Source organism: Podarcis filfolensis (assembly GCF_964270895.1).
Source record: "Podarcis filfolensis genome assembly, chromosome: Z".
NCBI classification, from domain to species: Eukaryota; Metazoa; Chordata; class Lepidosauria; order Squamata; family Lacertidae; genus Podarcis; species Podarcis filfolensis.
In genome coordinates this window covers 17,229,000-17,244,393 of record NC_139617.1, presented here as the reverse complement: position 1 = coordinate 17,244,393, position 15,394 = coordinate 17,229,000, and the positions used below count along the sequence as shown (strand labels likewise).

The window sequence follows — 15,394 nt, the reverse complement described above, 5'->3', positions numbered from 1 at the left end:
GCCATGCCTGGTGTAGACAAATGCTGGGCTAGATGGACCGTGACTAAGTATAAGACAGCTTCCTACATTCCTGTAACGCTTAGCCAAAGTCTGTCTTACTTGTAGTGTCTACCGATTAGCTCTAGGCCTTCATTCCGGAGCAAAAGAGAATAAATTTGTTCCATCTTCTGTCTAACAGCCCTTCAGATTCTTGAAGGCGGAATATTAAGAAGAAATTAGATAAGACCCTTTCGCTTGTTATATAGGGAGTGTCTTTTGTTTGGAGGTACAGGGGGAGTGGAGACCTGCTGGTGATACAGAACCATGTCCCCCCCCCCCCCAGTTGATTTGAGCATCACACGACTCATTATTTTAAGGCTGATGGGGCGCAGGTATTCCAGGACAGCCTTTGCCAAACTGGTCCTCCCCAGAGATGTTTTTTGGACTGCTTCTCGCACCAGCACCAGCCCAGCTGTGGGAGTCCGTAAGTAGCAAAATACCTCTTTAGAAAGTACTGCCTTACTTTGAAGCCGCCCTCTGCAGTTTCAAAGTTTTGGCACATGTTCTGTTCCTCAGCTGTAAAACACTGGGGAGGGGGGAGGTTCCGCTAAATAAAAAAAGGTTTACAGTGGTACCTCGGGTTACATACACTTCAGGTTACATACGCTGCAGGTTACAGACTCCGCTAACCCAGAAATAGTGCTTCAGGTTAAGAACTTTGCTTAAGGATGAGAACAGAAATCATGCTCCAGTGGCACAGCGGCAGCGGGAGGCCCCATTAGCTAAAGTGGTGCTTCAGGTTAAGAACAGTTTCAGGTTAAGTACAGACCTCCGGAACGAATTAAGTACTTAACCCAAGGTACCACTGTATATTCATTCCGCCTGCTGTAGAGGTGCCAAATTCCTAGGCGTTCCAACCGGGATGCTTTTAATTCTCAGTATATTAACTACTGCACTGACTAAAAGGAGATAAGGAGTGAGCAGAAACATGTACAGTGGTACCTCGGGTTAAGTACTTAATTTGTTCTGGAGGTCCATTCTTAACCTGAAACTGTTCTTAACTTGAAGACCACTTTAGCTAATGGGGCCTCCCGCTGCTGCCGCACGATTTCTGTTCTCATCCTGAAGCAAAGTTCTTAACCTGAAGCACTATTTCTGGGTTAGTGGAGTCTGTAACCTGAAGCGTATGTAACCTGAAGTGTATGTAACCTGAGGTACCACTGTATACTCTTTAAAGAAGAGAAGGTGCCTTCCACTTAATGTAGCTGTAACCAGAGTGGGACCTTCTCCACATAGACTGCTGGTTTGCTCTTGAAAAAGAGAGAAGAGCTGTGATTCTGGGCTATCCTCTGGTTGTGATGCCTTTACACACACACACACACACACACACACAGAGAGAGAGAGAGAGAGAGAGAGAGAGAGAGAGAGAGAGAGAGACACTGTGGAATGTACTTCTTGTCTAGAAAAGGGTAGGCACAAAATAAAAGACATCCTCCTGGATAATCCCTACAGGAATAGTTATGATTATTTCCACTTTCTTAATGTGGATGTGGCTGTGGCCCGGGGCGCTGCAGGTTCTGCTGTCCTTGTTGGTTCAACTTCAGCAATTTCCTCCCTTCTGTTTCACCTTCAGTTCAATGCTGAAAGGGAAGACCTGGCTCTCCCTTAGCAGGCAGGGCATGTTAGAGGTCAAAAGGTGTCCACTGTGACTCCTGTGGATGGAGCAGCCCATTATCACTCGCATGTGTCCCTGTTCTGTTCCCTCTGGAGCACTTCATGGTTGCTCAGCAGGTAGGTATCCACAAAGGAAAAGAGCTCGTCCGGTGTCAGAGGCTGGATGTAGCGCTCACGGTCCACACCTTCTTTGTCGACCAATACGACGTTGAAGCGGGAGCGGGTGATATGCAGGAACTGCCTATAGAAACAGAAGGTTGGCTGATTGCCATTTTGCTGGAGACCCTAAGAGCTCATGGAGGGTAGTGGTTTTAGAGCAGGGATGGGAACTGCTTTTGCCCAGAGGGCCAGATCCACAATTAGCTAACCCTCCGTCGGCCACATTGACAGGCAGTTGCAGCTGCTCACCTGTCAGGTCACCTGACCCTTTATTCTGCCAAGCCTTTCCCATGAGAAGTAGGAAACACCAAGCCTCAGCTCTTTTAAGTGTGCTCCAAACCTTCCTTTGCAGTAGCTTGAATTTTCCTGCTCCTGACACCATGTGATGACAAACAAGGGCAAGGCCATACCCAGCTTCCCCATATCTAGAGGCCCTGGGGAGCCAGCATGTAACATGAGTGCTTGCCCTGACTGACTGCTTATGGGTTACCAGGCCAGGTTCAATGTTTTTGCATTATTTTATAAAGCCATTGGGAGCAGGATAACTCTAGGACTGCCTGAGCCCTTCTATCCCTGCCTGATCACTGCAATCTTTGGGGAGTCTCTGTTGCTGGCTTCCCCATGGCTCACAACTACTAGAAGCCACCAGTTGCCAGTTTGCTACTGGCTTGCTGTTCCACTGCAACTAAAGCCAAGGTATCTATCCGCATCATGGAGTGAGTCAGTGGATACAACAGGGTCAGAAATGGAGCAATATAGGCAAAGGGAAATACATCTCGGGGTCCACCACATTTTATTCCAGACCCCAGTTCACTGAGATGAATGAAGGATCTGGTGCCATCTTCACAGCATCAGATCAAAGCTCCACTTAGTCCACCATCTTGTTTCCAATAGCAGACACCCAAATGCTTCTTGCAATTTCACAAGCAGGACATGAAGACAATAACAGCCCTTTAATTGTTCTACAGCTCCTGTTCCTGAACCTGGAAGATGCATATTGGCTTGTACGATATGATACGATACCTTTATTGTCATTGTCCCATACAGAACAACGAAATTGAAAATCTATATATAACATTCAAAACCCAACAAGCCTTCTATCCCAGCTATCCCAACCTGGTTAGCCCCCTAAAAACTCTGATACCCCATTTTTAAATACAATATACTCCCATACAGACTCCTTACAATGCGTTTAAAACAAAAATCGCTTTTGGGTAGAAACTATTTCTCAGGTGGCTAGTCCTAGTCTTTATAACCCTGTACCTTCTTCCAGAAGGCAGAAGCTGAAAGAAATCATTTCCGGGGTGCACACTATCCTGTGCTATCTCTGCAGCTTTCTTATGGCACCTGGAAGCATAGATTTGATCCAAGGTGGGAAGAGTGCACCCAATTATTCTCTCTGCAGTCTTTACAACCCTGGACAGCATTGTTTTTCCCCTGACCGTGCAGCTCCCAAACCACACACAGAGACCATAAGTTAATACACTCACTGATAGTTGGCTTTAAAGATTTTTTAATTCTAAGTGGTCTCCACCACATTTTGTGGTAGCTGAGCCGCTCAAATTAAAAATTACAAATGTTGAAAAAATAGATCCCCTCTTCATTTTGTTTTGCCTATCATGCACACTCTTCTCTTTGCAACATCCCAGCAAGTGGTTGCCCAAGGCCAGTAACGTTCATCACTGAGCAGGGATTTGAACCTGAACCTCTGCCAGCCACTCTGCACCACTAACCTGAGCCCTTCAATGATGTTCTCTGAGAGTCGGTGCTCACGGATCCTCCCCACCTCGTGAGGCGGCAGCCCCACCAGCTCAATGACAGTGATGTGGCGCAAGTCCAGCCCACATGTGGCTTGCTGCAGTGAAGAGAGAAGCAAATGGTTGGAGGAACCCAATAGCTGGAGAAGGGAAGGAACGGTGTGAGTTCTAGGATGGAAACTCAAGAGGAAGGGCTTACCTGCAGCATGCTGTTCTGCATCTTATAGTAGCGGTCAGAAGGATCAGGAGCAGAGATGATGAGCAGCCGACGCTTTTCATAGAACTGGTCCAGAAGGCCGGCAGCAGAGTTCACATCCACATTGATCTGCATGGCTGACAGCAGAGCATGAGAAGACACAGGGTTTTAGCATGGTTGCTGTTACATGCTAGATGGGTAGCAATATGAAGAATGGAGAGCAGTAATAGTGGCAACAGGGGCGCCTGCCACACTGTAGGAATGGATACTGACGAACATCTCTGAGTGTCCCCCCCAAATGCCCCCTTTCTGCCATCACCACTATTACTTTTCTGGGGAGTGGAGCCAGATTACTAACTTTGCACATACAATAGGTCAAGTCCAACCTGTTGGACTCCAACTCACCTGAGTCCCAATCAGTATAGCCAGTAGTCAGGGCTGATGGGAGTTGTAGTTCAATAGCATCTGGAGGGCCATAGGTTCCTTGCCCCCACTCCTTTGCTAGGGATATCATCTCAGATATCCAAATTGGTTCACATGGTGAGTCACAATGGTGTAAATGGATCTTGTCTACACTTTGTCCTCTTTTTTTGTCCCCCTCTCTTCAGGAACACTAAGGGGCGTTGCCCTACAGCTAGGGAAAAGATTTGGTTCCCTGTAATCAGCGGGTGGCGCTGTGGGTTAAACCACAGAGCCTAGGACTTGCTGATCAGAAGATCGGCGGTTTGAATCCCTGCTCCTGCCAACCTAGCAGTTTGAAAGCATGTCAAAGTGCAAGTAGATAAATAGGTACCGCTCCGGCGGGAAGGTAAACGGCGTTTCTGGGTGCTGCTCTGGTTCACCAGAAGCGGCTTAGTCATACTGCCCACAGGACCTGGAAGCTGTACGCCGGCTCCCTCAGCCAATAAAGTGAGATCAGCGCCACAACCCCAAAGTCAGCCATGACTGGACCTAATGGTCAAGGGTCCCTTTACCTTTAGCTTAATCACTGCTCTTAAGCTGGCAATGCAACAATATGCTCAGAAGGACCAGTAGGAGAAGATGTTATTCATCACTGCCCCAACAGCCATTTCTTCCAGGTTCTAAGTTGAGGATGAGGAAACACTGGTCCTCCAGCTATTGGACTCCAGTTCACATCAGCCCTAGCCGTAATAGTCAATGGTCAGGGGTGATTGGAGTTGGAGTCCAGGAACATTTGAAGGAACACAGGTTCCTCTCCCATGTTTTAACAATGCTGAAATGGGGTTTCTATTTCTCTATACAAAACGAGAACTGAATGGATACCGCACTCTAAATGTTGTAGCAATGATTTCAGGTCTGATTTATGTCATAAAAGTGCAGTGGAGGAGAAGCTTCACTCTTCTCCTCCTTTATCCTTTATAATTATCCTTTATAATTCCTTTAAATTTCTTCCTGCTCATGTTTAGATTAATCCTGGTAATGTTTTTAACTGTTTACAATTTGTTTTCACATATTTAATAAATCCCCCCCCCCCATTCTATTACAAAAAGTCTATCATCTTGATCTATTAATCTTCTGGTTAGTTTTGCCATCTCTGCATATTCCATCAGTTTTAATTGCCAACTGTCTCTTTGGGGGGGGGCTTTTCCTCTTTCCAATTTTGGGCATATATCATTCGGGTAGTCATGGTTGCATACATAATTATGTGAGATCACAGTGGTGCTTCTAGCATGACATCACTGCTCTGAGCTCCAACAGACATAATCTCAGTTGTTTCTAATTTCTATCAGCAGTTGGATCAGCTGGGGAATAACTGAATTGCAGAGAGCATTCTTAGGTTCATTGTTAGTTTAGCCAGGCATTGTATTTACCAACAGGGTTAATGGTTGTTTCATCTGTCTGTCTGTCTGTCTGTCTGTCTGTCTGTCTGTCTGTCTGTCTGTCTGTCTGTCTATCTATCTATCTATCTATCTATCTATCTATCTATCTATCTCCACAGCATTTTTGGTTGTCCAACTATTAGCAACTTAAAAAGGTAAAAGGTAAAGGACCCCTGACAGTTAAGTCCAGTCAGAAACGACTCTGGGGTTGCGGTGCTCATCTCACTTTACAGGCCGAGAAGGCTGCTGTTTGTCTGCAGACAGTTTTTCTGGGTCATGTGGCCAGCATGACTAAGCCGCTTCTGGTGAAACCAGAGCAGCGCACGGAAATGCCGTTTACCTTCCTGCCGGAGCGGTACCTATTTATCTACTTGCACTTTTTGGCGTGCTTTCGAACTGCTAGGTTGGCAGGAGCAGGGACTGAGCAACGGGAGCTCACCCTGTCACAGGGATTTGAACCGCTGACCTTCTGATCAGCAAGCCCAAGAGGCTCAGTGGATTAGACCACAGTGCCACCCGCGTCCCCTATTAGCAACTTAGGGAGTTATTTATTATAGGTTTTCTGCATAGATGGTAGGTAAATGCATTTAGGGAAATCTGGATTCTCAGCCCATCTTACACATACAAAACCTGTCCGCTAAGCCTTTTGTATCTTCCCTGACATTTCTCCCTTTCTGGGGATGCCCCTGGGATGCTTGCTGATGTTTGTGTCCTGTTTGCTGGTCAGGAATCACCCACAAGGCACACAAATAATGTCCAACCTCCAACAACTCTTGATGGGACATCTACGGCCAGCAAACAAGGCGATAGTCCTGTCTACTAGTTGCAGAGTGTTTGTGTTTGTGTTTGTGTGTGTGTGTGTCTTCCACGCGAATGAGGCAAATACATTTAAAACAAATACTTGCGTTAACTGCGTAAGAGCACAGTGATGCTTGCAAAACAATGCTCTGAGCTGAAGCTGATGTCACCAAGCAGTGGCTGCTCTGATGTGTTAGTTTCTAACTGAGCTGTAGGTGGAGTTGGAGAGAATTTTTGGAGCTGGCTAATTTTGAAACAATTGCCTGCTTTGTCTGTAAATACAATGCCTAGCTAATCTAACAATGGACCCAAAATTGCTCTCTGCAATCTGGTTTCTCCCCAACTGACGCAGCTGCTGTTAGAAATGGAAAACAATAACCAAGATGATGTCAGTTGGAGCTCAGGGCAGTGAAGTCATGGTGGAAGCATCACTGTGATCTCAGAGGCATGGTGTAGTTTTAAAGGTATATCCTGCTTTCCCCTCAGCAGCAACCTGTGAGGCTGCTTATAAGCTTGCATCCAGTTAAGTTCTACTTGAGAGAAGACCCCTTTTAAATCAACAGACCTATGTTAAATCATGCCTATTCATTTCAAAGGGTGTACTCTCAGTAGAACTGATTTTGGGTACAACTGTTGCCCTTTACCTTAGTTCTTCTGCCCTCAACCCCAACACACACTTACGAATGCACGTGGGCTGAGAGCCAGACCACTGGCGGCTGGACTGACAGACCCTCAAGGGGGCACCCTGGCGTTCATAGCCTCCATCACAGTGGTACTCGCAGGTAGCTCCGTAGTTGTTCCCTGCTGAGGTGCAGCTGACATAACCGTGCTCTGGTGGTTTTAGAACAGGACAGCGACTCACTGTGGAAGGGAAGGTTAGGAATCAGAACCCAAGTCTTCCTCGCCTCCAACACAACACAGGCCACATGCACACTGTGCATTTAAACTACTGTGGCGCCACTTTGACAGGCATGACACCCCCCTAGGGTACCCTAGGGACTAATCTGTTAAAAGTGCTGAGTGCTGAGTGTTATAATGAAACTCCTAAGAACTCCTAAGAAACTCCTAAGAACTACAATTATCAGAGTGGTTTAACCACCTGTTCCCAAGGAACTGGGAACAATCTAAAGTTATCCCACAAGGGAGTGGATTCTAGAAGAGGTAGTCTGGCGACAGAAGCTTAGAACTCCTCAGGCTGCTCCCAACCTTGCTCGCTCAGAACTATCCAAGGTCCTGCAACTCTGCCTTGCCCCATTCCCCATCAGACCTGGCTTCGGATCAGAACATGGCATTTGTAGCAAGTAACAAAATGTCCTGGTCTGGCCTTGGTGCCAAACCACATGCTATTTTAAATGAATGGTTTGAACTTGTATCTTCCAACCTCTTGGCAGGAGTCATGGAGGAATGGGGCTGGATGGGGAGTTGATGCGGATTGGAACTGCTCTTGCCAAAAATACTCCACCTCCACCTGCCAAGCTGCTATTCTCTCCAACTGGAATGTTGTTATTGGCAAACAAAGCTCTCAGAGGAGAGAATTTCCAATGGGACCATGGCCTGGAGACAGGGGTAAAACCTACCCACGGTTGAAATCTAAACCATGCCTCTCTCACTGCTCCTATTTAAGAGAAGAGGCAAAGGTGTAAGCAGCAACCTCACATTTAGTGTAATGCCTTGGAAATATGAGGGAAGGTCCTATCCTTTACCTTGGATGCGCACAAAAAACTTGCAGCTTGCTCGGTTGTATGCTTGGTCATAGACGATGTAGCGGATAATGTGTTCTCCTTCAGAAAACTCGGATCCTGGTTCTGGGCCCCGGAGTGTCATCCTGGACTCGAAAGACAGAGAGATATGTCAGGATGTAAATATGAGGGCTGGGTTTGAACTTATTCTTCCAACAAGAATCCTTAAAACGGTGCTGAGACCCCAGTGCAGCCTCCCCCAAGCTTACTGTTTGATGACACCATCAGCAGAGTCCTTTGCCCGAGGTGGATCCCAGTACACAGTGGCTGTCAGCTTGTTGGGTTCTGCCATTCGCTCTCGAGACTCAGGACATTGGATTTTCGGAGGCTCTATGTCTGCTTGAGTAGAATCAGAAAGGAACTCCATGGAAACAGGCAGCAACTAGGAGGAAAGTTTCTGCCTTGGGCCTGAATGACAAATGACTGGCCACATCCAAATTGTCAGTATTTTGCAGGAGGGATTCAAGAGCATTCCAGAAATGTTGGTATGTGCCATTAAACTGGATTAAAGCGCTCTTTCCCAACAAATCCACTTTTTTAAAAATGGACTTTTTGCAGATGGGAAGGTGACATGGAAATGCACTAAAATCTCTGGAATAAAACTGTTGAGGTTGGACCACTAAGCCAAATGGGAGCCCCTCAGGGCTATAAAGCATGATATAAGTATTCTTAAATAAATACTTTAGGTTGTGGTTTGAATGACTGTGGAGTAGCTAGCTGTCCAAAATACATATCCCCAGCTGGTTTAATGGCCATTCCCCTTAGCAGTCTTTGGAAACTGTAGTTCCATTGTTTTGGTCAGAGAGATTTCTGCACGGAAGATTCTTAGGGAGTTCTCAGGGAGCCGTGATAGTCCAACAGATGGAAAGCCAGTTTAAATATGTCAAGTTACAGATAGGTAGCCGTGTTGGTCTGCCATAGTCAAAACAAAAAAATATTTTTCTTCCAGTAGCACCTTAAAGACCAACTAAGTTAGTTCTTGGTATGAGCTTTCGTGTGCATGCACACTTCTTCAGATACACACTACTTTTTTGTTTTAAATATGTCAAGTACATGTACATTGGCAATTTCCCCTCCTGTTTCTGTTTCCATCAGAATTCTCTGACATTCCTGGTAGTGGCACTGGCAACTTATTCCATGCAATATGCAATATGTGTGGTTGGCTCCGGGAAGAATTTACCTACACAAATTGGCTCGCTGCCACTCCAATGTCCGTCTTCTAAGCACACACGACTGCGATCACCTTCCCGGTGGTATCCAGGCCGGCAGGTGTAGTCACAGTGAGAATCGACCTTGACTCCATCTGAACACTGGTACGATCCATGGTAGATTGCTGGCAGCGTAGGGCACCGAATCTCTGTGCACAGAAAGAGAACTTGAAAGTTCCCCAGCCTCTTCATGGAGTTACAACCCCCTGGATACCAGCTTCAAAGTGTTTCAAGCTTTGTAGCAAAAATACTAAGGTCATGCCTGCAACCTGCATTTTAAGCAGATTTTTTTTAAAAAAACAACATCCTGGGAACTGTAGCTTGTTAAAGGTGCTGGGAATTGTAGCACTGTGAGGGTGCTTTGGGGAAGCTGATCCATGCAACTGTGTGCAGCAGGTTAACATGAGAGATAGTGGCATGTCACAGAGTCACGCTTTTGCTCTCGCAAGATTGAATGTATTGCCCTCGGCAATTCCAACAAATTCCACACGGAAACACTTATGTCCCTGTGGAGATGGCAGTACTGAATCGGTGGTGCATGCCCTTCTGGCTTGCATTCTTTATAAAGACTTGAGGAATGAGATTATCACCCATCTTTTATTGTCCATTCCCGGTTGCCCAACCACTGCCACAGTGTCCTTTCTCTTGGCAGATCAAGATGAACAGGTGACAGCAAAGGTTGCAAGGTTTTTAGCTGGGGCAATCAGAATGAGATCCACTATTTGACTATTGATTCAAAACCCTAAAATGTATTTTATATAATTGACTTCTTATTTCTATTCTTTGTATATCGTATTGTTGTTTTATTGCTATGGCCAATGGCTGATGCAAATAAAGATTCATTCATTCATTCATTCATTCATTCATTCATTCATTCATGTCACAGAGTAGCTAATTGAGCAGGAATCTGAATTCAGCTTCCCGCTTCCCCTGTGCAAGTACAATTCTTTAACAATCTGTGCCAGGAACCAGCATGATCCAAAGAGGGAGAGCTTTGCTACATTGACAGGTTACTCAGACTAAGGAAGCAAGCCTGGAACAACAGCCCCTATTGGCTCCTTAGGTTGCCTGGTCTGCCTGGGCTAACAGTACTAATTCTGGTGTTGCAGCATAGCAGGGATCAGGCTGGATGCTTCCTCTGCCTGAGAGCTGTTCTAATGGTGCAGGATTAATATGCCTGGACCCTTCTATGAAACCCTTGGTCCTTCATACTCAGTCCTCCCACAAACCTCCTTTTGCCCTTGATATAAAGCACTCTTGAAATCAGCGGTGAAAATCAATACAGTTCTGAAAGGTTCAGCCTGCCTTCTTGATCAAAAATGATGCCCAGCTGTATCGAAGCATAGATTAAAAATCCAATTGGTTTCTGGAACAACGAACAGGCAAAGTTTTATGACAATATCTTAAGAGGTGTCAAAATCTACAAGTGAACAGATAATTTTCCAAAATACGTAGTAGATGTGTATGTCTGTTCTCTGCCAGCAATTACTTCTGACACATAGAATCATAAGGACCACAAGCATGGGCACAGCTGGAGGGGGGCAGGGAGGGCCAGCTGCCCCCCATCAACAAAAAACATTAAAAATACTGTACATAGCTAACGAGGTTCTGCCCCCCCCTAACAAAAATCCTGGCTGTGCCCATGACCACAAGTATCATCTTGTCCAACTCTCTGCAATGCAGGAATCTTTCCCCCCAACATGGGGCTTGAACTCAGAACCCTGAGATTAAGGGTATCTTGCTCTACCAACTGAGCTATCCTGCAGGCTCATCTTGGGTTATGTTGATGGCACCCTATGTTGAGTACTTTAATGAGGCTTCCTGAGGATGGCTGTAATGTGGAGCGGCCTCTGGACACTGGTGTGACACTTACGTCTGCAGTAGGCATGTCCTGACCAGCGACGGTTTAGCAGGCACTGTACAGACCTCTGGCCAATCAAGCGGTATCCACGGTCGCAGGAAAGCTCACAGCGCGTCCCCAGGCTGCTGCGGTAATTACCTCCACGGGGAGAATAGCACGTAGCCTCCCCATGATAAATGCTCAACAGGTGACACCACTGGGGAACTGAGAGAGAGAGAGACAGAGAACTTCAGCTAGGTATTCTAGCTATCAAGAGCAAAAGCTTTCGTAACTCAAAGGACCACCTGCTCCCATATATACCTGCTCATGCATTCAGATCTACCATGGGGAATTTGATCCAGGCACCCCTCCCCATTGTTTGCAATAAGATGAGTGGTTGTGAATTATGGTGCTGGAGGAGACTGTTGAGAGTCCCATGGACTGCAAGAAGATCAAACCTATCCATTCTGAAGGAAATCAGCCCTGAGTGCTCATTGGAAGGACAGATCCTGAAGCTGAGGCTCCAGTACTTTGGCCATCTCATGGGAAGAGAAGACTCCCTGGAAAAGACCCTGATGTTGGGAAAGATGGAGGGCACAAGGAGAAGGGGATGACAGAGGACGAGATGGTTGGACAGTGTTCTCAAAACTACTAACATGAGTTTGGCCAAACTGTGGGATGCAGTGGAAGACAGGAGTGCTTGGCATGCTCTGGTCCATGGGGTCATGAAGAGTCGGACATTACTAAACGACTAAACAACAACAACAACAACAACAACAACAACAACAACAGAATGGTTGTGAAAGGATGAGACTTTTTCATGTGAAACACAGAAAATATAATACCAGCATGGTGTTTATCCTGGCATATTTATCAGGTGTTTATTTACCCCAAATAAGTTTGTCCCAAAGTTCAACAGAAATTTAATGCTCCTGTGGCATAATCCCATCAGCACTACTTCTGCCCACTCTGGGGCAGCAGATAGTAAGTTTTTGTCCTTTTCTATCCAACATCTCTTCAGCAATAAGAAGATTTCTGTCATGTCCACCTCCGACTTCTCTTTCCAAAGCTAAACACCCCCAGTTTCTTTAAACTTTCCTCATAGGATTTGCTTTCTGTACCATAGACAATCTTCATCCTCCCTGCCACTAAATTCCTTTCAGTTTGTATCCTCCTTAAAAGTGTGGCCCACAGAACCAGGCTGATTTCTCTGGATAAGGTCTGACTAGTATGGTTAGTTATTTGGCCATGGAAGAAAGCACTCTGTGTGTGCTCTGTGGAATTTTCTTTGTTATTGTTCCTTAACAAGCTCCAGGCTTTAAATCCAGACCCAGGGGCCCAGCTCCGGTGAACAATAGCACAGCTTTGGAGCTTCCCCAACTAGCTGCCCCTAATTTTACATTTCAGGCAAACTTCTGAATTCAGGAACTGTGGTAAATTAATTTTGTGCCAGCTGTTTCCCTGCCTTTAAATCAATTATTTAATCAGGGCCGACCCAGCCACAGAGCAAAACAGCAGCTCTTGGCTGTCCCCATAGGACCCCATGGCTAGCATTATCCAGGCAGGTCAAGGGCCGGTTGTGTGAAAGGGAAAAGAGAATATCTGCCCACAATGGTTGCCTAGCACTGTTTACAAACTACAGTTCGCAGGATTCATTGGGGGAAGCCATGGCTTGTTAAAGGGTTATGATAGTGCTTTATAGTGCAGATAGGGACCCAACATTGTGGTGGGCTCTTCTGTTTCTAAGTTTTCCAATTTGAGCAGGTAAATTACGTAGATGGCTTACAAGGCTCCCCTCAGTCTCTCTGACCACAACTATATATTTAGCACTCTTATACCACCTGGGAACTGTGGTTTGCTAAGGGTGCTTAGAGTTGTTAAAGGTAAAGGGATCCCTGACCATTAGGTCCAGTCGTGGCCGACTCTGGGGTTGCAGCGCTCATCTCGCTTTATTGGCAAGGGAGCCGGTGTACAGCTTCTGGGTAATGTGGCCAGCATGACTAAGCCGCTTCTGGCAAACCGGAGCAGCACACGGAAATGCTGTTTACCTTCCCGCCGGAGCGGTACCTATTTATCTACTTGCACTTCGACGTGCTTTTGAACTGCTAGGTTGGCAGGAGCAGGGACCGAACAACGGGAGCTCACCCCATCGCGAGGATTCGAACCGCCGACCTTCTGATCGGCAAGTCCTAGGCTCTGTGGTTTAACCCACAGCCCATTCACAGAGTGGAAAATTCCCAGAGTGGTTTAACAAACAATTCATTTTCCCAGGGAACTCTGGGAATCATAGCTCTGTGAGGGGAATAGGGGGGTCTCCTGAGGGCGTCTTCTAACACCTCTCAGCACCCTTAACAAATGACAGTTCCCAATACTCTTTGGGGAAAGTCACGACTGTTACAGCAATATTATAGTGCTTGAAATGCAAGTGGGGCCTAGGAGTGCGCAGACACCACACACCAAACATGTGAAGCATGCCATTAATGAGAATATGCTCACCCAATGTTTGAACATACAGGGCTCTTCCTCACAACGGGGAAACTAGATGCAGTTCCATGTAAGACCCCTATATGCCTACAGTCCTTGCTCACTAATGCTCTATGTTCAGCTCCTGAGAAGTATGGCTAGTGGGTGTACGGTGATTGCACTAGGGCTAGTAATTGAGGTCCCATTCTCTCCTCACACCTCCAGTCAATGTGTGTATGTGGGTTCCTGACACTCTTACTGCTTGCCTCTTGCATCCCTCAGGCTGCAGGAGAGATGAAGAGCCAAAAAGATGGCGCCTGTCCAAGGATGCCCCAAACTGCCCCCTCCCTCAGAGAATGATGTATGTGTGACGTGGGCACAGCTGGGCCTTCCAAGAGATCACATGGAAATTACTGAGAATGGCTGGCCTCCATATGTCATTGGACCCCAACTCCCATCAGCCCTACTCAGCCTGGCCAATGGTCAGTGCTGATGGAAGTTGTAGTCCAACATCGTTTGGATGGCAGTGCACTTTTTAAGATTATTTAGCTCTACCAATCTGAAAATGCTTACCTCGATATTCTGGAGCAAGAACATGGGAGGTTTCTTCAGCATACACCTCGTTGGTTTGCCTTTCTGCAGCAGAATAGCCAGATCCTGGCACAAAGGAGGGAGAAACAGAAAGTGACAATGCTCATCTCCAGATTGTCTACATCAGGGGTCAGCAAACTTTTTTAGCAGGCGCCAGTCCACTGTCCCTCAGACCTTGTCGGGGGCCGGATTATATTTTTTGGGGGGGGGGGAAATGAACAAATTCCTATGCCCCACAAATAACCCAGATTTTAAATAAAAGCACACATTCTACTCATGTAAAAACACCAGGCAGGCCCCACAAATAACCCAGAGATGCGTTTTAAATAAAAGGACACATTCTACTTATGTAAAAGCACACTGATTCCTGGACCTTCTGCTGGCTGGATTTAGAAGGCGATTGGGCTGGATCTGGCCCCCAGGCCTTAGTTTCCTACCCATGGTCTACATACCTGACATTTAGAAGACATCTGAAGGCAGTCCTGTTCAGGAAAGTTTTTAATGTGTGACATTTTAATGTATTTTTAATCTTTGTTGGAAGGTGCCCAGAGTGGCTTGGGAAACCCAGCCAGATGGGCAGGGTACAAATAATAAATTATTATAATATTATTATTATTATTATCCTTGTTCCCAGTGCTTTTTTTCTAAAAAAACAGGTGCCGGAATTCACCATGAACGCCTCCCTTGTTCTCTTATAATGGCAATGGCGCCCACCTGAGAGGTGAGTTCCAATGAGTCCTGGATGGGGAAAAAAAGCCCTGCATGTTTCTGTCCCAAATCAGAATAACATCACCCCTACAATGATGCAGACTCTGCCAAATTGGTTCCAAATTTGTGCCAACGATGCCATTGCCCAGGGGAAGTCTTGAGTTTGGTTCCTCATCCCTAGAAATCATCTTGGTCCCTGATCTGTCCGTTGGGGATTTCTTTTGAAATTTTGCTAGTGATTACACAAATGCACAAGACACAAACTGCAGCGGGTAGCCGTGTTTGTCCTGGGTGGGTGGGAGGGGAGGCAGGTCAGGGGCAAAAATCCAGAAATGCAGGAAAATGTATTTAATAGGACTGACTGAAATGTCACAAGCGTTTGACCTCCAAAGGTCTTCTTCAAGCCGGATGGTAAGAAAAAGAAACAAAGGGTGTCTGTGG

The 15,394-nt window shown here is 46.2% G+C and overlaps 1 protein-coding gene across 2 annotated transcripts in view; it reads right to left on the bottom strand.

Moving 5' to 3' along the window:
* Window positions 1–1,419: 1,419 nt before the first annotated feature.
* SRPX2 (sushi repeat containing protein X-linked 2) overlaps window positions 1,420–15,394 on the bottom strand; it is a 29,042-nt gene continuing 15,067 nt past the window's right edge. Inside the window, exons 4-12 of one of the 2 annotated variants that reach the window (XM_083596022.1) lie at window positions 14,228–14,311; window positions 11,225–11,416; window positions 9,324–9,500; window positions 8,353–8,482; window positions 8,108–8,229; window positions 7,086–7,265; window positions 3,769–3,902; window positions 3,546–3,667; window positions 1,420–1,894 (exon numbers count right to left, since the gene is read on the bottom strand). In XM_083596022.1, coding sequence (XP_083452148.1) covers window positions 1,714–1,894; window positions 3,546–3,667; window positions 3,769–3,902; window positions 7,086–7,265; window positions 8,108–8,229; window positions 8,353–8,482; window positions 9,324–9,500; window positions 11,225–11,416; window positions 14,228–14,311 — 1,322 coding nt within the window. In that variant the 3' untranslated portion in view covers window positions 1,420–1,713. The remainder of the gene's footprint in view (window positions 1,895–3,545; window positions 3,668–3,768; window positions 3,903–7,085; window positions 7,266–8,107; window positions 8,230–8,352; window positions 8,483–9,323; window positions 9,501–11,224; window positions 11,417–14,227; window positions 14,312–15,394) is intronic. The other variant, XM_083596023.1, reaches the window with a different exon arrangement.